A 21,546-nucleotide genomic window follows, 5' to 3' on the forward strand; every position below is an offset into this window, starting at 1 on the left:
TTCAGGACTACATGTCCTTAACTTTTGAGCTTGAAACTCTAAGTTCAAGACTTCAGAACTACATGTCCTTAACTTTTGAACTTAACTTCAGGACTTCAGGACTACATGTCCTTAACTTTTGAACTTAACTTCAGGACTACATGTCCTTAACTTTTGAACTTGTAACTCTAAGTTTAGGACTTCAGGGCTACATGTCCTTAACTTTTGAGCTTGGAACTGAAACTTCAGGTCCAAGCGTCCTTAATTTTTGAACTTGTAAGTCAAAGTTAAGGACCTATTGCCCTTAACTTTTGAATTTGTAACTGTAAGTTAATGACTGCTTGTCCTTAACTTTTGAACTTATAACTGTAAGTTAAGGACAGTTTGTCCTTAACTTTTGAACTTGGAAGTCAAAGTTAACGACCTATTATCCTTAACTTTTGAACTTGTAACTGTAAGTTAAGGACTGTCTGTCCTTAACTTTTGAACTTGTAACTGTAAGTTAAGGACTGCCTGTCCTTAACTTTAGAACTTGTAACTGTAAATTAAGGATTGCCTGTCCTTAACCTTTGAACTTGTGTCCTTAACTATTGAACTTAACTTCAGGACTACATGTCCTTAACTTTTGAATTTAACTTTAGAACTTTAGGACTACATGTCCTTAACACAATTATCTTTGTCCTCAATTTTTTGGCTTTTTACCATATTTTTCCTAATTATTTGTTGTTTAAGAAAATCTAAAAGTCACTTCTTTTAGAAAACCAAAAGTCACGTCCTCCCACATCTGTGATTATTATGAGTGAATGATTTACCAGGCAATTTAACTCCTGAAAGCAGACACAAAAGAAAATAAGAGGCTTATAAAATTTATATGATTAATGCATTTCGTTTCTTCTGTTCAAAATTGGATTTCATATATGAAAATAATGGAAACACTCATACGGACCCCAGAACGCCATTGCAAAAGGAGAAGTGGAGCTGTAATGAATGAATCTGAAAATGGCATATTTTCGGTTGGGAAGGAAAGGGTAATACTGCCTTTTCATATTAATTTTAATAGACTAGTGGCTACTTTTATAAAAAGTAAATCACTTTAAAAAGTGGCTACCCCACACAATTTTTACCCCATTATATCACCTCGGCCCAATAGCCGCTCCAACTCCAAGCCCCAAATTTTCCTCAACAAATTCAAAATCCCCAACTGACATCCCTCTCTCTGCACATCACAAAATGGTTAAATCCAAAAAATCCTTTTCAAATCTCCATTTATGATATCTCTCCTTCAGGCCAACGCACTATTTCATCCGTATCTTCTATCCGGCTCGGCGGAACCCTACACAGGTGGCGGCGGACAGCAAGGCAATTTCTCCGGCCTCATTCAAAACCCTAAGTATAAATAAAACCCTAGCTACTCTCATTGTTAACATGGCCGGGGGACCAATGCGGGAGCAAGCTCTACCGCTACTCGCAGCCGCTAATAACCATGGTGATTTGACAGTAAAGCTATCTTCGTTGAAGCAACTGAAAGATATACTGTTATCAGCTGAGCCATCACATGTTGCTGAGCTTTTCCCTTATTTAATTGACCTTAAGTCATCGCCCCAAAGTCTCGTTCGCAAATGCCTCATTGAGTAAGTTAATCCTTTTCCATTTTATATGGTACTATTACAATTAGGAACTCAACCATTTTTTATATAGTTCGTAAATATGTATAAATTTTATTTTAAATTTAAAAGTATCAGCATTGAGATAAAAAAATGAACTTTTGGGAGTACATGGTAGTGTCTTTTTTGGTGATAGGGAGTGGTAAATAGTGGGTGCTTGAATCAAAATTGACTTAGTTTCTGCTAAGGAAATAAATAATTGCACCTTTTTGTGTGATTGAATTGGTTCTTTAGATTTGTATTAGAAGCTTATTGGTATATTAGGTACAAATATATGTTTCAAGGTGGTGGAGGGTGTTGCATTTATGTATTTCCCTTTTTGTGATTGACAAGGATTGATAATTACAGCTTGACTCCTTCTTTTGCACATATAAAAGGTAGGTCTTGCTAAAATTGAATTACTCCTGGACAGGAGAGGTTGCTCTAGCTGTCAGAGCCATCTGCTTCTAACCAAGAGGTTGGGCGTTCGAGTCAGCAAGGGGGTGGGGGTGGAACAGGGAATTCCACTCTTCGTCCCTGAGCAGGGGTATTTATTTGGGGGTGGGGTACCAAATGAAAAACATAATAAAATTGATTACTTGCTGTTGCAATTGGTAGTTGGTAAGTTGCTATCAGTTGATGCTAGAATAGGGTTGTAACAAATGTGCTTGCATGCGATTGGTATTCTGATTTTATGGATACTGGTTTTTTCTTGATATAGTTTTCGTCATTCTAACCTTCTTGTACATCTATGTCAGGGTAATTGAGGCGGTTGGGATGAAAGCAAAAGAGCATTCGTTGGTGTTAATGCCCGTGTTATTCACATGTTTAAAAGATACGAGTTCTATGGTGACAAAGCAATCAATTGTATCTGGCATGAAAATCTATTGTGGCGTGTTGGAGGAATTATCATATCAGGTCACATGCTTGTTGATAGTTCTGCATTTGCTTCTTTTGCTCTATCTTGTTGACCGACCCTTGATGCAGCATAGGCTTGTTCCACTCTGATCTTTAGTCATGGCTGTAAATCTTCTGAGGAGATCTTTGGTCTCTTCATCCATTATCCCCCCTCCCCCCTCCCCCCCCCCCAAAAAAAAAAAAAAAGGTTTGGTCTCTGCAATGCGAGTCTTGTGCCTTGGGCCACCTCATTTGTTTTCTGATGTTTTAGACTTGTTAGTATTTTAAGACCATAACTGTGTAAATTTCATCTGTGCTCAATCAGAAGCTTGGATGATAACGTGTTGGTTAGGGATGATAAGATTTAAAGGAGGCCGAAGGCTAATCTTGTAGGCTTTCTTTCAAGTTTGGAGACACAATGTTTGGTTCTGAAATCTTCTTTTCGTGCTAGTTCTTTCTGAAAGATTTTAAAACCAAAAATGTAGTAAACAGATGCTAGTTAACATAGCTTGACATTTCTATGTAATTGTACAGTGGTATTCCCTTTGTTCATTTAGTAATTATTCATTCACTCTAGAAAGGAAAGTGAAGTTTGGTCGATTGACGGCTGATGAAGGATTTTTGTGCCTGACTAGTGCCATTAGTGATTGCTGTAATATAGAGGGTTGTGCGGTATAAAGAACGTGTTGGCAGGGAGGTTGATGCTATAAGATGTGCTTTTAATACCTTAATGCTTCATGCCTATCTTGTCAGGTTCTTGAAGCTATGCTAGATTTTGTTTTAACAGAACTTATCTTTTTGTGTCTGATATGCATTGGAGTCACTAGCTTTGGTTGGGTGTGTGGTTGTGTGTATATATATTATCTTTAAGTTTATCCTCCCTGTCCTTGTGCACTTTCTGTTACTCCTTCCGTCCCAATTTATGTGGCATCGTTTGACTTTGCCTGTAAATTAAGAAAGAAGGACTTTTTAAAATTTGTGGTCTAAAATTGGCCTTAGACATTTGTGGTCATAAATAATCTCTCTAAGGGTAAAATGGAAACTTTGACGTTAAATTGTTTCTAAATAAAGAAATGCAGCATTCTTTTTGAGCCGGACAAAAAAGGAAAGAGTGCCATAGAAATTGGGACAGAGGGAGTACATGTTTAATTTGTCATTCTGTTCACAAAGCTTATCGTCTTCTCTAATACATTTGAGGTTCTAAATCCTTCTTTTATAAATTATAGTTTCATCGGCATGGTATAGTTGAGAGGTGGCTTGATGAGCTCTGGACATGGATGGTCAAGTTCAAGGATGCTGTCTTTGGCTTTCTTTTTGAGGTATCTTGTTTTGCTCATGTAGTGGGTGCTTGTTGGCTAGTGGACTTAATTATCAATTTTGTTGTCACTTGGATCTAGGAACCGCAACACCTTTTTGAATTCGTCCTCACAGCAACTTGCCAAAATGTTTGTTCTAAAGCTTATCCTTTTCCTCTCCGTTGATAAACGGTTTACAGTTTTACCTTGTAGAGGTTCCAACAAACTTCATATTGGACATCATCAGGATCATGATGTTTTATGAACTTTTAAGACAGAATCATAATATTTTGGTGAACTAATAAAAAAGGATCATAATATTTTATGAATGTTTTACAAATAATAAACTAGAACTTTTTGGCTGTTGGATATCTCTAATATGGTGAGAGGATTCATCCTTCCATAGGTATTTATTTATTTATTTATTTGTTTGTTTATTTATTCATTCATTATGGACTTCTAGTTCGGGGTGGGGTGGGAGGTAAAATTATCTCTTTACCATATGTGACCAGCTACTAGGTTACTGCAGGAGGAGCGGTCTATTCAAAGAAGAAAATATAAGCAAGAGAATGCCCTTTTAATTCCTTAGATTAACTATCTTGTTTCTTTCATCGTTATGAAGCTCGGGGTCTATTTAAAAAGCGATCCAAGTCTATCGGGCTTTAAGTGCAAAGCGCAATTAAAGTGTGGGCCAGTGTTGTGAAGAGATTGAAGCGAGGAAAAGCGACAAGCACCTTTTCGCTTAAAGCGAGAAGCGAAGAGCTCGCTTTTTTGAAGTGAAGCGGAATTTAAAAAAAATTAAAATAAATACTGCATAGACAATAATGGCAGTAACTGAAGCGAAAAAAATTGGGCAGCATTTCGCTGCAATTTAAGACTGAAACAGTGAAAGAAAAAGAAGAAGAGAATGTGAAAAAGAACTGAAGGGAAAAAAAATTGCCAGCATTTCGCTGCTATTTTGAGACTGGATCAGTGAAAGAAGAAGAAGAACTTGAAATCACATACCTGAGCTTGCTCTTGATGAACTTGAAGTTGAAAAGTGCAGAAAATGGGAACCCTAGTTGCCTGTTGTTCTCTGCTGCTCGATGGTCTTTTAAAAAAAAGAGAGCTTTTCTAACTTTTAACGTTGGCAGCCTTAATATGTAGAAGCGCTCGCTTCTGTCGCTTCTAATGCTTCTCGCTTTTTTTGCGAAGCACTCACTTTACTCAACCTGCTACGCTTCACATTGCAGAAGCGCCCGAGGTCCCGCTTCGCTTCGATTCGCGCTTTAAGCGCTGAAGCGAGCGCTTTTCACAACACTGGTGTGGGCTTTAGGTAAAAAAAAGCGCAACGAAGAAAAAAATAAAAAAATGTATATGTAATGCAAAGAAAAGTGACAATTTAATTCATAATGATTTCCTCAACAATTAATATATCTTTTTGCCAATCATATTTATTGTTTTGTACCGCTTTATTCAAGATAGAACTTATAGGCATTGAGGTGCATGCCTTAGTGTCTTGCCTACATTGAAGCGCAACCTAAGTGAGGCGAAGCGCATACCCTGATCTTTTCTGAGCTTCAGGGCTTAAGTGCGCCTCAAATGAGAGTATGAAAAATACATATTCTCGACCTTTTGGCTTAGATCAAGTTAGTATGTATGAAATGACTAGTCACTTTCTCCCTCTTTGTGCCTGTGTGTCTGTGTTAGTATATGTCCTACCTGCCCTACTGTGCAGGATAGGAGAGAAGGAAATGATCAGAGAATGTTTAAGTTGTGAGGGAGAGTCTGGTTATCTAACGTGAAGAGGATGAAGTAGATGTAAGATTTAAAACAGGCTTCTGTCAAGTTCTACAAAAAAAGGGAATCTAAGTTTCACTTTGTGCCAAGATGTCAAATGATGATTTACTCTTTGCATTTGTATACCTATTTTAGCCTCATTTTAGTAGCCAGTTTCGGAAGCTACTGCATTTTGGAAATAAGGAGATGAATGGATATCCACGAGCATGAGGTTTACTTATATATATTGTGCAGTCTCGAACCTTGAAGTGTAGTGTTTCATGATGATGTCTTTGTGAGATCTGCTACCAAATGTTTACCTAATTTAGACTTACCGTTCCTTGTCTTTTGCTCTGTTAATCTCTGGGGTGCAGGAGGGCTTAGCAAAGGGGAAATAGAAGAAAAAATAAATCCATTTTCGGGTCTCCCTGATTTGCTTTTGGGATGTCCTTCCGCTAATTGTTTGGCACATACAAATGACATGCTTTTTGGATATGTTTTTACAGGTAGGCCCAATTGGTACAAAACTGCTGGCATTGAAGTTTCTCGAAACATATATTTTACTTTTCACACCGGATACAAATGATTCTGAAAAATATGTAGCACAAGGTAAATTTTTACAGAACATCAAGGATGGGAAGATTCTGAGTATAGGCGTTTTATCATGATTCGCTATTATATAATGTAGCTTATCAGAAAAGAATCACTAGGATAGTTTTATTCCTTTATCCGTTTTCCATTTTTGCTGTTTGCTGATTCTGATATTTGTTTGTGCTTTTAATGCGTCATTTATGTATGCCTGCAGCTAAACATGGACGGAGTTTTAATATTTCATGGGTAGTTGGTCATCACCCTGTTCTTGATCCGGCTGTTCTTACATCAGATGCCAAAAATACTGTTGGCACTCTATTGGATTTATTGCGCTCAGCTAGTTCTCTCCCTGGTTTACTAACCATTTCTGTAATTAATAGGTGAGCTTTTATCTGTTTTACTCAAAAACTTGTATTATATTTATTCGGTAAGTGCTATGCTTGATCTCCAGGGAAGATTCGAAATTCATCTATTCTAGTTGAAAGATTTCTGTGTGTTGTTCATTCTTTCCTGTATGAGAGGTGTCCTATTTGTGATGGATAGAGGTTGAGAAAATAGACTTGAAGAAGTTAGTGTTAGTACAAGGTTAGGAAATTGCATGAGTTGCAGTTTCAGATTGAGGGCTGTCAATACCGAGATCGGCTGATAAGTTTCTAGTTAGGGTGGGTTTGTTGGTGACCTTATTGGTGATGCTGATCACCTAGGGTACATTCACTAGGAGCTTTGAATTCCTTTACGTCATACATAAGCCACATTTTTCTTCTGTAGAATTATAAGGAGCACATATGAACAAGATCCGTGTTGTGAGTGTGCTTCTCATGTTGAAGTTATATATGTGGAGGTCTTATGTGGATTTTCTGCTTCAATGCCTGTAAGGACTTAGGGCCACGGTGTTAAGTGGGTAATGCCTAACAGTGTTAAGAGCTTGTTGGAACAATGGCATCATCAGAAAATGGCAAAAAGGAACAAACAGTATGGAGGACAATTCTTTTGTGTTTTATGGACAATATGGCTGGAAAGAAATAGTGTTTGTTTTGAAGGGCGAAGACAACATGTTTTCAGAATTAAGAATAGCTGTCTTTTGAACTTGTATTTTTGGTGTAATACAAGTACTATTGAAACTATGGAGCAATACTTGGACTTTTTAGAAGAGATAGGAGATCTGTAGTTGCCATGTAAGTGGCTTCGGCAGATGTTGGACTGATGTAACTTGTACCCATCTTGGTACCTTTTTAATAAAATCTTACCTTATAAAAAACAAGGACTTAGGGCCACAGCTACTTAGAATACTACATTCTGCTAAGTTGTGATTTTTCTGCAATGTGATATGCTCTTCTAGGATATATTAATAAATTGTTTTGCAGATTATGACTGAACTCAATAAAAAAATACAATCCCGCCACTATTAACTGCTAGGAAGATCCCTCCCTGTCTGTTTCTTTTTCTTTTTGGAATGAAATTCTTCTATGTTTTTCAGAAGTGGAGTAGATAGTTTTTGACAACAAATTGGTGTGACATCAATGAAATGATCTTTGAGTTATCATGAAAAAACATGCTTTGAAAGAATAAACTGCTTAAGAGCAAGGTATGTATTATGTAATGAAGATAATTTTTGAGTTATTATCTTTCTGCTTAGGGAAAGGAAATCTTTCTGGTATTTGTTAAATCATTATAAGCAAAGGAGTACCTTTGCTCAGCTTCTCTATCCTCTTTATTTTTTGGTGTTGAAATGTGTGAAATATGTTGTACTTAAAGGTTATATGCAAAAGTCATGCTTCGAGCTAGGTACTAACATTTAAGTGCTCTATCTGTGATTCTGCAACTGTAAAATTGTTACGGTAAAAAACTTCAAGTATGGAACCAAATCAAAGGAGAACAAACTTTTATGGACGCAAGTGCTTATTATCATAAGGAGGCAGATTTAACATTCAAATCAGATAATACGTCTTAACCCACCTCTGTAAATATAATGCTGTTGTATTCTGAAAGAAATGAGCTGAGGGAGAGAAAAAGTTCTCTACCAGCAAAGTAAGAATGCGTCCTGGTACATCCAACAGTGTGATCAATGTGTCGTTGTTTTGCACCTATTTAATGTTTTAGGACCTCTGCACAAAACATTAAAAGAGGAGATGGAAATAACAAACTTCTCTAACTGGGTGTGCAAGCATGCAATCAAGTTGAAATTGAAGTGTAGGTTCGATGTTTTAGTAATTGCCTAGAATGGTGTTGTTTGGAGTTAATTAAATCTTATTACTTTATAAATAAAATGATTATGCTTGTGTAGAGTTTTCTCCTAAGAAGTGAAAACATATGGGCTGTTATTTTTCCTTTTGAATTTTTTTTATCCTAAAGGTACGTGTGCCCCCGCACCAAATATGTTTTTTTTTGGGGTTTCAGATGAGATGGTAAAACCAATCAAATGTTTTTTTTATTCTTTTATATTGTGTATGTTAAGTTAGAGTATCTTTTCAAGTTAAATACATTTGGCAACAGGACCTGTGTATGTTTTGACGGATGGTTTCACATTGGTGTAAGTCTGTAAGACATCAGGATTCTTATTTATCTCTATGTGATGGGGCTAGACGAACTTACTCTGGTTCCTGTACTTTTATCTCTGTCTTTCTTGATTTCTTTCTAGACAAGAAGTGTCATTTTAATGTAAAAATCCTTTCGAGTAAAGATAAAAGGATACATGACAGATCTAAACTACAGGAGTGGAAATAAACAAGAAATTTGTTTGTTTTTCTGATTTCGTGATACTAAAGTGTACAATTTTCCAATAAACAAGAAATTTGTTTGTGTTTCTGATTTCGTGATACTAAAGTGTACAAATTTCCGATAACGTGGTGTCTGTGTCAGCTAGCACATCTTCATTAATTTACAGGTACCTGTTACCTCCCATCAGTACAAGTACATGGTAGTTCTGTCCACCAAGGCTTTGACAGATGAGAACCTACGTAAAATGTGCATTAAATACCATGTTGCTCCCTCTCTCTTAAAGAAATCATACGGCTTCCCATTTTGTCTGTCTTAAAATTGTCACTTCAGTCTTCCCTGGGAATCTTATTCCTCACTATTCACTTTATATTTCTGTTACTTTATTATAGTATATCACTATAAATGTCACATGTCTTCTTTAAAGATCTCAATAACCTTCAAGAGGCTAACTTTTAACTCTATTTTAATGTCACCTTTTTCTTAACGTATTAATTAATTTCAACTCTACTCTTATTACCCGTGTCAAGTCAAACTAAGACTAAGTTTGGTAAAGCGGGAACATGTTCTGGGTTTACTGGCTGCTTTCATCAACAGGACAAGTTGTTTCTTATGTCTATTTTAAAATGACTTGAGATGACATTTACTTATGTATGGAAGCAACTATAATGTGACAATTAGTTTATACTTGTTTTTGGTATTATTATGGTAGTTGATAAAGTTTTATTTCTTTTCCTGGCGTAAATGGCAACATGCCACTGATCTTTGCCGAAAGTTTTTGTTACATTTGCCAGAAAAATCTAATCTGAAGATCCCTTGTCATACCTCTCAGTAGATTAACTACTTGCTGCCTTTGCTTCTGAAATCTGAACTCCAAAACTTTTGTGGTGATTTCTGTTTTATTTATTATTTTGAATTTATGGAGAGATGACAGATGCTTGGTAATGGCTGTAGTTCAGGTTCAACTGCTTATTTTTGCTGTTATTGCAGCATGAGCCCAGCTTTTTAACGTGGAGTTAAAATGGCATTTTGCTTGGAATGCTGAACTGATGGTTCAGATAACTGATCTAAAAGTTAGCTGGTTTCCACAAGATTGACAGATGGTAGGGCAGATTAAGCGGTGGATAATTTGGTCACATCATTTGCAATAAGAACTCTTTGGACAAGCTATTAACCAAGCATTGTACATTTTCGGAGACAACATTAAAGTTTAGCAAATTTTGATCTTTTTAGTTGTACATACTACATCGTTACCTTGTAGTGTCCATGACAAGTATTGGTTGATAATGTATTGCTATATTTTGTAACATTGAAACTCTTCTTATTACCCAGATAATCAAATTTTTCGACAGGGTTTTCTCCCTGGATAAACCTTCTGTTGTCACTTCTGTTTTTTTCTTTTTTGCTGCTGTTGCATTGTCAAGTTTACTGTATGACATGCCGTATTTCACATTACTTTTGAACTTATAGATTGGCGATACTGTACTTAGACCTTTTCTATAGGTAATTGTGAATCTGTAAAGTTTTCCTAAATAAAAAATCCCTTGAGGAATTCCTGTATGATGCCACTAAAATTTCTGTGGTATGAACACTTTTTTCTTCATCTTGTCAAAATTTTAAATTCAATTTACCAGTTTCAAAAAAAAAAATTTGTTTTTTTAAAATTCCTCCCAAGTGTGGACAGTGTCATACCGCGAATCCTGTAAATGTGAATTGACTCTTTGCGTTATTTCAAGCAATAATACATCGTTATCAATTGTAATAAGCAAAGAATACATTAAAAATTTGCTACTTAATGGCATTTTGAAAGCAGAAACAGATAAAATGCTAAACTGGTTTTTGAATGACAAATCTATAGACTCTGGGAAAGACTGCATGTAGATTGTTATGTTGTGTTGGAAATTTCCCTGCTTTTGTGAGCACTTCTTTATCTTGTTTAGAGTGTCTTGGTTCGATATGACTGAAAAGGAATGTGATCCAAGTTTTGCAGGGCATGTCTTTCCTTTAGGAGGAACACATATGTTGTCAACTGCAGGATATTATGTTCTGTTCTCCTTTTTCCCGGGAATGACAAATTCTGACATATTGTGATGTTAAACAAGTTTAAAGCTCTCTCTTGTCAAGCAGAATGTTTTAGCTGCTTTAGAAGATGAAATCACTGGACTAACATTTTAGTTGGATAACAGGGCAGCACAGTATTGCCTTAGCATCTCCTTGACACCAAGTAACGAGTAGCTTCATGTAACAGATTTAAATGATGAAACTAATGGCCCTCATTGTGGCAAAACATTAGATTAGAAAAGAAATTGAGGATGACATTTTCTTTTGATAAAGTAATAAATTTCATTAAAACAGGGCAAAAACGCGCCCGTATACATGATGTAATTGAGGATGATTAACTCGAGCTAATTGTGGTTATTTGATAAGGCAACAGTTTACAAATTCTGAGAAGTTGTCCTCATTATACTTTTAAATGAAAAGAGATACTCAGAATCATGCCTTAATATATTGAAGTTTGAGCTAGTTGACCGAGCATATGAAACTTGATGTCTGAAGTATGGAACAAGATCTTGTTAAGTTGTTCCAGGAAAATGTTCCAGATAATTGTGCTTCTAGACGCTTAGAATTATGTGGAAAACATTTCAAAAATGTTGCATGGTTGTACATGGATTAATTTATGTGTTTTTCATCTTTTATTATGGTTTTGCTGGCTACTAGCCATTTGGAAGTGTCATGTATTATAGAAGTTGCATAAACATTGTTTTAACACTTGACTACTGTGTTTACTTGAATACATATATTCTTAATTATGATGGTGGTGTCTAAACCAACTTGAGCCCACTTGTGGTAATCCAGATAGGATAAGGTAGGGTCAGCCGAATCTGGATCTATTGGGGTTGAAATATCCTCCGAGCTGTTTGCTACAGCTCGCAAGTTTAGATGCTACATAATCCTGGCTTCCTAGATTGGAGCAGATGGTCTTACACTGAGTGTTGTAGTTGGGTTAGGACTTGATAATCTTATTTTGCTGAGGACATTGTATTACCATGGATCGTAACAACTGATTAGGTACATGTGTGTGCACACATAATAAACATATACTATGTATTATGTGTGTGTGTGCGCACACATAATAAACAGATATGTGTGTATGTGTATGTGTATATATGTATGTGTGTGTTTGTATGTGGTATGTTTATATGATGTATGTATGTATACACGTTGGACCTCCAGTTTCCTGTTTTACCTTTTGAGCTAATTTACTATGAAATTAATGTTGGAAGAAAATTGAATAAATAACTTTGTCAAGTATCAACCTAGAATTCCAACAACTTTCACTTCATGGATTGCTTTCATTATTGCATATAGATTGTCTTGGGTGGGGATATGAGTTTGTTAATTGCGTGCTTTATATCTTTTTAAGAGAGGGCAATAAGTGCTAATCTTGTGAAAATATCTTGCATCAAGAAACAATGCTTGTAAACGCAAAAGCAAAAACATGCGAAATTTCTTTGAGCTAAAGATTGATGAACATTCTCAGTACGATGTGCCTCGGTGAGTAAAATATTGATCGTGCCATTAGCTCCTGATTGTTAACAGAAGAGTTAGATGAAATTCTTATAGAGTTTAGCTTCAGGTTTCTCCATGTTCAAGTATCGTTGGACACTTTAATTTTTATTGCAATATTAGTTTGGTTTCCTTGCACCTGATTGTAGTGTATGGATCTTGCGTAGCAAAGCAATAACTGAATGATTCCCACCTGCAATTAGGGTAGTGAAAATGGTGACATGATTTAGTCTAGTTGCCAACAATGGTCAGTGTATATTCTGATGCCGTTGGCAGTAGTGACTAGTGAGCCAAAGTTTGGTTTTGGTATGCCTGGTTGAAGTGAAAATAGTGACATGATTTAGTCTAGTTGCCAACAATGGTCAGTGTATATTCTGATGCTGTTGGCAGTAGTGACTAGTGAGCCAAAGTTTGGTTTTGGTATGCCTGGTTGAAACCAAGCTTTATTTGGGATTCATATAGCCGACCCCAATTTGTTTGGGACTGATGTGTAGTTGTTGTTTGTGGTCATTGGATGTTACTTGACCCATTGTGGTGGCAGATATTGTAGAGGGGCCAGCTTGCTGTATAACATCTGAAGATGTGGAAGTTCTGGTATCATCTTTTTTAGCAGCTGGGTTTGTTCTTAAAGTCTAGTGATTCCATAGAGTAATATGCATAGATAAATATAGTGATTGAAAAGGGCAGCCCGGTGCACACAACATCCCGCAGCACGCAGGGTCCCGGGAAGGGTCGTACCCCAAAGGTTGTGATGTAGATAAATATTGTGAACGTGCTTGTTAAAAAATAGATAAATATAGTGGTTATCATTGAGAATAGATCTGTTAAAACGAGGATGGCGTTTATGTTCCTAGTAAATAATGTAACCTAACTGTAGAGGTATGCATATTAATGTTCCTTAGTGTGTAATGGTATAATAAGCATGCGATGTGTCCTAGTCTTGATTTTGTAATAGAGTATGGTGGACGCATTTTTATCTTAGTATGATGTGTGCAATGTAAAGATCTTATTATTGTCCTTAACATCTTTTCCCTCAACTCAACACTCTTGCTGTGTAGTTGGTTTCTAAGGCATTTGGGAATAAGGTAAAAAAACATTTCCAGTAAACATTTCCTCATAATATCAAACACGTATTCATGCTTCTACTCGGTGTTTCTTTTGATGCTTGTGTGCTGAAATGTGTCAAAAGCTGTAAATTACATGAATAGCAAAACCATGATGTGGTTAGCCTTTCAAAATGGTCAGTTAGCAGTAATTCATGCTTCAACTTGTGTAAAAATATTCTCTGTGATGGAATTTGCTTGTCTCAAGAAGATATGGACATGGAATGCTCAGGTAGTTTTTGGTTGGAAAAAAATGTGCGTGCTATTAGAAGGATAAAAAGAAGAGAGTACAGCTTACACAAGTGTATCCCAAGCTAAGAAACTATTCTTTCTATTCATTGAAAAATGTTGACTAATCTTCCAAGCTATAGATATGTCTCAGTTTCTCTTTTGCCTATACTTCCATCCTCCCATAATGCCTCTTTAACAGATTCAAGGACTTCCGTAACTAGAGTTATTACTGTTAACTTTGGATTGGAATCTTCTGCAATTTTTCTCCATCCAAATCTAGTATACAGCAACAGATGGCATCAGGTAGAGCAGTAAGCTGTTTTTTTTGAGATCGAACATTATCGACGTGACACTGGAGATGATAAAGAGTTGAATATGAACATGTATGCTGGCCTGAGGATACTTTATCTCAGAAATGATACTTTGCTGCAACAGGACTAGTAGAAGGGCTTATCTGTGCTTGTTTCTGGGTTGAGATAGCACTTAAAGTGTCTTTCGGCTGGTAGCCTGGTACATTTAAGTTGTGTAATTTATGGGCTACTTTGCCTTCTGCTTATGAGAGACAACTGTGGTGCATTATTTAGTTTTGTGATAAAAGGTGGACTAGTGAAATAGATTTGGTAGCTCTGTATGTCAGTATGGTAGTTTAACTGTGGTAGATTATTGAGGTGAAGCTGTTACCTTATGTTTCATACTGTCACTTTGTTTTTTTGTTTCATGTTTCATACTGTCACTTTGTTTTTTTGTTTCCTTTTCTATTTCCTTCCCCCCTTGAATTCGTGTTTGTAATTAATCATTTCTGTTATTTCATCTTGAACTTGTACAATTTTTTGTCTTGCTTTATGCTTGATCTGATAACCTGAAAATTGTTTCCAGTTTGGCAGTTATAGCAAGGAGGCGACCTATCCATTATAACCGCATTTTTTCACCATTGCTTGATTTTGATCCAAACTTTGAGATGACAAAGGGTGGACATGCTGCCAGCATTCGGTATTCTCTGAGAACTGCCTTTTTAGGATTTCTGAGGTGTACACATCCTGCCATTTTGGAGGTATACTTGACATGTCATATCAGAGCCTCCTAGTTCGTTATCTATGCATCTCTCTGTCTTCCAATTTCTGTCTTTTTTCAGTGTGTCCATTGCTGCAGCTTTCATTTCAACTGTTTCTTTTGGTTATTAAACAAAAGTGTTTCTATTTATGCTGTGACTCTGAATTAAACATTGATAGGGAGAATGAGCTGTAGTTCATTTATAGGCTGTTGAACGATGGTCACTTTATGAACTAGCTTTTGTGGTTGAGTTAGGCTCAAGGTCCATTTTCTTATCATGGTATCAAAGCCAAACCTGTCCCTATTCTTTGGTTATCCAATGTTGGCACTTGGGCCCTCATGTTATGTTATCCACTCTTCCAGTTGTCCGAACCTGGACACGCGGAGAGTGTTAGAATATTCCACATTGATTGAGGGTATATGTTGTAGTCTCCTAATATGTTCTTGTGCAATACTTACCTCATCAACTAGCTTTTGGGGATGAATTGGGGTCAAGGTTGTCCATTTCTGTAACAAGAATCTTTTTCTTCTGGCTCTTTTTGTTTTTAGGGGATAAGTCAAATATTTCATTCATTGGCATCAAGAGGATGCATAAAGCGCAAAAAGGAAATTAGCTCCTCTAATAAACTTCAAGGAACAAAGAAAATCAATTTCTCATAAATATAATGTTTCATGAGTTGCCTTCTCAATATTGTATGACTTTGGTCTGAGGATCTTACAGTTTGAAACAATTTAGGAAATTCCTTCTTTAGGGTGCTGTTTTTCTTTTGGTTCTCGTCACAAAGAGTTTGAAATTCTAAACCTTCCTTTATGTTCAACCTCTGAACAACATGATTCTCAATTTTACCAGGGCTCTGAAACCAATTCAAGTTATGGACCTCACCCTGTTCCATATTCCAATTTATAAGTTGTGGACCTCATTATGTTCCACAATCTGCTATCTATGACCTTTATTTCTGTTGCCGCTTGCTCTCTGATTAGATTAAATGTCATTTCTATTTTCCATGCTGCAAAGCATGTGTATGCTGAACAAGACTTCTATGTCTCTCTCTCTCTCTCTCTCGCTTTATTGTATCTGTATGTGTAAACATAATGTTTTTTTAGTATGTTACACTTTAAACTGGATTTATACTCCTGATGTTTAGAAAATCCATTTTAAGCTGTGACCATATTTCTAGATTCTACCCTCTGTAAGATTTGATGTATGATCCTAACAATGTGTCAACTTCAATCAGAATGTTCAATTTGAAACTAGAGTGTGAGATAATGTACTGATGTTATTGAGTACTCTTACGTAGTATTTTTTTTTTTTGATAATGACGAGCCCTCTTGCATATACTCATTCTTAATTCTTGTAATAGCAAACTATAAATCAAAAGGTATTTTCTTTTCCTTAAACTTCAGCTGAGGGTGGTTATTTCACTTACACTTGGACAGAGCCATACATACTTGAAGTTTAAAGAAGCAATAAGAGTACTAACTTTAAACACGGTTTGATTTGCTGTGATGAGTAATGCAAGACAAAGTTGCATAGCTTCAAAAAGATTTTTGTGTTCTATACTGTAAGATGCATGAAAAATGCTATCGGTATCTTTTAACTCTAGCACTAGAGAGAGTTATTACTGATATTCTTTAAATCTTAATTGAAACGACTATCTATCTGAGTGTGTTTTTGAATTTAGTCGAGAGAAAGATTGTTAAAATCATTGCGAGCAATGAATGCTGGTGATGCTGCTGATCAAGTTCTTCGGCAACTCGATAAAATGATGAGAAATAATGAGCGAGCCTCACGTGATTCTAGATTGAACAAGGTAATTCCCTCAGTAACGGAGTCAGTTTTATTTGTTACTGAAGAACAGAGTATCAGTACTTCAAGTTGTGAAATATTTTTTTCAGAAGCCCGTTCTCAGAACTTTTTACTTTCTCTTTCAGGATGAGCAGTCATCAAACCACTTGCCCATTTTAGGTGATCCAACAAAGAAGAGGTCAACTCCATTAGATAATGAAGATCCATCTAATAACTATGATTCAACTTCAAAAAGGGTTCACTATGGCCCTAACAATCACATAGCTCCACCAGTTGAGAGAAATGATTCTGGAAAGGAATATGTCAACGGGGTGAACCCAATGGTTGAACAAATAATTGGCATGATTGGTGCTTTGCTTGCAGAAGGAGAAAGGGGTGCCACGTCTCTTGAAGTTCTAATATCCGAGCTTCCTCCTGATTTATTGGCTGATATAGTCATAACTAATATGAAGCACTTGCCTAAAAATCCCCCACCTTTAGCACGACTTGGAAGCTTGTCATTATCTCGGTCAAGTGATTCTAGTAATCTATCCCAGGTTATGGCACCAATAGATTCCTCATTAGCCCCACAGGCTTGGGTTCCTGGATCCCAGACACCCACCTCTTTATCAACTGCCACGAGCACTTCATTATCAGAAATGTCTGCTTCCACAAGTCTCCCTTCAGATTCGAAACGTGATCCTAGGAGGGTGAGTAAAACTAAATTATTTTAAATATTTGCTCTGCTCTTTGTACTCTTGTTTCTCTTACTAGGACAGTCTAGTAATACATCATGATGTTTCACAGGATCCACGGCGCCTTGACCCAAGGCGTACAGCTGTGGCTGTTGAAGTATCATCAACTCTCGTTGCAGAAGATAATACAAGTGCTATGCAATCTGCAATGCTGCAATCTGAAATGAATCCTTCCAGTTCATCTAATATTGACATTGCAGTACCCCTGGTGTCAAATTCTGAATGTATGCCGACTGTGTATCCCAAGATGGAAACAAACCCTATCACTGCTGAAAGTTCACCGACACCAGGAGCCAGTCTGTCAGCTCCCCAGGAGGAAGTTCATGATGATGACCTAAATGAAGCTATTCCTGATGACAAGATGGATGCTGTGATACATGTTCCACTATCATCTCCTGGCAAAGTAGAACAGGAATTGGTGCCAGAAGTTCCATCTGAAGTTGGAGTGACAGATGAAATTTACTCTCCATTGCTAGAAACAGATCAATTTTCTCCCCCTATTTCAACTGCTGCAACCCCTGAAGATGCATGTGCGGAGTTGCCTCCGCTTCCGCCTTTCATTGAGCTGACCCATGAGCAGCAAAGAAATATGGGAAAACTGGCTGTTGAACAGATTATTGACTCGTTCAAAAAATTAAAAGAGACAGACAACAAGCATACAGGAATGGCATTACTTTCTCGGTTGGTTGCCCAGGTGGGGGTCAGATTTTTAGATTTTAGTTATTTGTTTTTGGTTTTATCATGGGGCTACTTTTGTTTCATTAAGTTACGAGATGCTGGTTCATGAACAATTTAGATTTGAGCGATAATTTAACCATTCTGTGTCAGCTGCTGTAATATAATATTTTTGGAGGGAAAGCAAACTATTCAATTGAATAAAGTGCAGTTTACCACTGAATCATTGTTGTACACTTCTTCTCTGTGACTCATTTGTTTCATACCTCTGTTGGTATACCACTTCATCTCCTTGAAATACTATTAGGTTCCTCCAGCATCATATAATAATCATGCACAAGGAGACACTTGGGTTGTTTTTAAGAAATGTCTATATATCTCGGGGTAGTTTCGTCTTTCCCTTTCTAGTTTGGCGCTGAAAGCTATGTAGCGCGGACTCTCCAAAATGCTATCACACCCGTGTCGGATCCTCCAAAAATGCACTACCTTTGGAGGATCCGGCGCGCGCCTGGCGACATTTTTGGAGAGCCTGTGCAACATAGGTTGAAAGTCACTTGCGAAAGAGACCTCCTACCTGTTGGATCAACTCATCTTTCAGATATGATAGAGTTTCAGCACAACTCCTAGTGTCTTCTCTTGCATGCTAAATTAGATATGACAAACTAATTTAGCAGGAGGAACTTAATAAGATCTAGGAAGAGCATTTGCTGGGCAAATGATTGCTTTTGTAAAATTCCTTAATCCATTTTGGAACTGGGGCTGGTCGGGATTATGGTTAATAGTACAATGAAAGTGGTTAAAATCGGTATCCAATTCAGGATCCTTTTGTTTCTAGAGCAGTTTGTGTACTTGTCTGTTGTGTAGTCCAGTATTGTTCTGAATTCAACAGGGTGCTAACTAAAGCTACATAACTGTATTTTCAAAGTGAATCAGTAAATAAGTTGATGCTTCATTAATAAGTTACCCTTGAATATACTTTTCAAGTATTGTGCTTGTAGAATTATGATTGATATGTTGACATAGATAACAAACACGGTCAGACTTAAACCCACCCAAAATATCTGACATGTGAAAAGTAATTTAGGTAGGTCTCAGTTAGATGGATTTATGAAGTCAAAGTTAATGAAAAACTTTGGCTAAGCTGATGCATGGTTTGAGTGCTGTTGGGATGTTAACTTGAACAATGGAGATATTTTGAGAAATACTTTGTGTGCCTCTATGTCTCTAATATAATTCTCTGGCGGACCTCCCTAAATTCAAGTTTGAATCGACAATAATTGCGGGTTGCTTCATACAGCTGCTAATAGGTTCTGCAGTCATGACAAGTTTCTTCTAAAGTGTTGGAAAGGCGGATTGGTGCGGAGTATTCTAGAGAAGTTATGAGAATAAATTGTTAAAACTTTACACTGATGGGATAATCTGTAATCACTCATTTTCTGGAATAACACCTTGACAGTGATGGTTCTAGGCTTGTCAGGTCCATTTTTGGGAATGGATCCTGGGTTTGGGTCCACAGTAGGCTTCATAGCCTGTTTGGCCAAGCTTTTAGGAAACTAAAAAATGCTTATATTGGAGAGTTGAGGTGTTTGGCCAAGCTTATGGGAAAAAATAAGTCTTTCGAGTATTAGTAAAAGCTATGAGTGCAGCACATGATGTGTGGTTTAGGCACTGGTCACGAGTTTGAACCCAGCCACAGAAAAGCATGTTATTTAAGTGGAGAAGGGTAGAGGGGTGAGCTCATTATCCATCAAGTTCGAACCGTGTCCGCTCGCCCTCGACGATCTCGATTTTAGGAAAAAGCTGCTTTTATGCTGAGCGGAAGATGCTGGAACAAGAGCATCTTCTTAGAAGCAGAAGCTGTTTGCCTGTTTCTATTCTTTTGGGGAGAAAAATATCTTGCCAAAAAATGTATACTTATCAAACTATCTCAAGAGTATAAAGAAAATTTAACCTCAGGCATTGTTGACACGACATCTATACCTGACCTCTCATAAACATGCTTCCTCTCTCTATTTTTGTGATCTTTATATATTTTAATTAATAAAATTAAAAAGCTTAATTAGAGTCTCTCTTGATAAATATTTCAAATCATTTTTTTAATTAAATAATGCTAATTTTAAAGTGAATCTTTACTAGTCCTTTTTCTTAATTGGACGCTCAAAAGCGCTTTTGGAAAGATTAGTCAAAAGCAAACTACTTCCATAATACTAAGAAAAGCAAGCATTTCTCAGATGATTTGACCAAATACAAGCAACTACCGTCTGAAAGTATTTTCTGAAATTCCATTCTTTTTAAGATAAGCTGATCTTTGAAAGCTCAGCCTAACATGCTAGTATTAGTTTGCAGCAAGATGAAAAGATATAGCAATGCTGATCGAGGTACTAATGAAATAATGAGCTAGCCTAGGACATAAACCAGAAAGATGTAAGGTGAACCCATCATGTTGGTAAAGCATCTGGTATGTGCCATCATGGCCAGCTTGCCGTCATACCTAGTCCACTTGCTTTCTTCCTTTTAGCAAGAGTTGGTTAACCTTATTTGTGTGACTAGAAGTGTAAATATTGGTGCTCCTTTTGTTAAAGTTTTTATTTTAATGTGCTTAATTCTGTCTATTAACTGATTTACAATGAATAGGTCAAATACTTCAGTGTCATTTTTGTGAATTTGATTCGCTTTAATTGTTTTTGTAGTTTGGCAAACACTAGTCCAAGCATGTGAATGAGCGTTTGCTGCTTGGGATAGTTCAATATTTATTTACCTTTTGCTTTGTTTAACCCTGCAGATTGATGCTGATGCTGATGCTGATGTAGTTGTGATGATGCAAAGGCTTATTTTCTCAGACAACCAGTACCAGAAGGTATCTACTTTCTCGCTTACTTTCAAAGAATCTTACGCTATCTTTATTGCTCAAGTTGTGCGGACAATCAAGTATGATTACTTTCTCTTTTTGTGTCGGTTAGCTTGGTTTTTATTAGGTGTAAAGTGTTTTAGACTCATATGATTTCAGCTAAGTGAAATCTGCCGGTTTTTACAGCTTGTTTGTCTTTGCTGCCACTAAAAATCTTCTTTGAGTAGAGCCTCTCCAAACTGGCATGTAGTTGCTGCAATAGAATTTAAGCAAAGATAAAGAGCTCGTCACTTTTCTCGTTGTTCGGATGAAATTAGTCATCATAACATCTGTGGTAGCTAAAAACCTCTGATCCCTCAACTACTTCCAACAACCACAATTTTTGCAGCATCTACACACTGACACAAATCACAAAGACAGACAGCTTTCATGTAGTGTACAAAATTTATAAACAGTTTCTAGTGAGCTTTTTGCGGGCCATTTTTCTTCAGAAGCTTTGATCTTCCCCTTCTTCTTATCTTGTCTTGACCCCCCTTTATTGTTCTGTTTTTCAATTTGGGCAATTTTCTTAATGTTTTGTGCTTGGATTTGACTCCATGTCCAGCAAAGTGGCGCATACTGATATGGGTTATTAACCATAGGTCCTTTTCCGG

The 21,546-nt window shown here is 36.7% G+C and overlaps 1 protein-coding gene across 1 annotated transcript in view; it reads left to right on the forward strand.

Moving 5' to 3' along the window:
• Positions 1 to 1,152: 1,152 nt before the first annotated feature.
• Positions 1,153 to 21,546, forward strand: part of LOC104226802 (uncharacterized) — a 30,821-nt gene continuing 10,427 nt past the window's right edge. The window contains exons 1-10 of the mRNA XM_009778878.2: positions 1,153 to 1,610; positions 2,381 to 2,540; positions 3,746 to 3,838; positions 6,079 to 6,181; positions 6,378 to 6,543; positions 14,656 to 14,830; positions 16,512 to 16,640; positions 16,762 to 17,325; positions 17,423 to 18,064; positions 20,828 to 20,902. Coding sequence (XP_009777180.1) covers positions 1,405 to 1,610; positions 2,381 to 2,540; positions 3,746 to 3,838; positions 6,079 to 6,181; positions 6,378 to 6,543; positions 14,656 to 14,830; positions 16,512 to 16,640; positions 16,762 to 17,325; positions 17,423 to 18,064; positions 20,828 to 20,902 — 2,313 coding nt within the window. The 5' untranslated portion in view covers positions 1,153 to 1,404. The remainder of the gene's footprint in view (positions 1,611 to 2,380; positions 2,541 to 3,745; positions 3,839 to 6,078; positions 6,182 to 6,377; positions 6,544 to 14,655; positions 14,831 to 16,511; positions 16,641 to 16,761; positions 17,326 to 17,422; positions 18,065 to 20,827; positions 20,903 to 21,546) is intronic.

Source organism: Nicotiana sylvestris, chromosome 4 (genome assembly GCF_000393655.2).
Source record: "Nicotiana sylvestris chromosome 4, ASM39365v2, whole genome shotgun sequence".
NCBI classification, from domain to species: domain Eukaryota; kingdom Viridiplantae; phylum Streptophyta; class Magnoliopsida; order Solanales; family Solanaceae; genus Nicotiana; species Nicotiana sylvestris.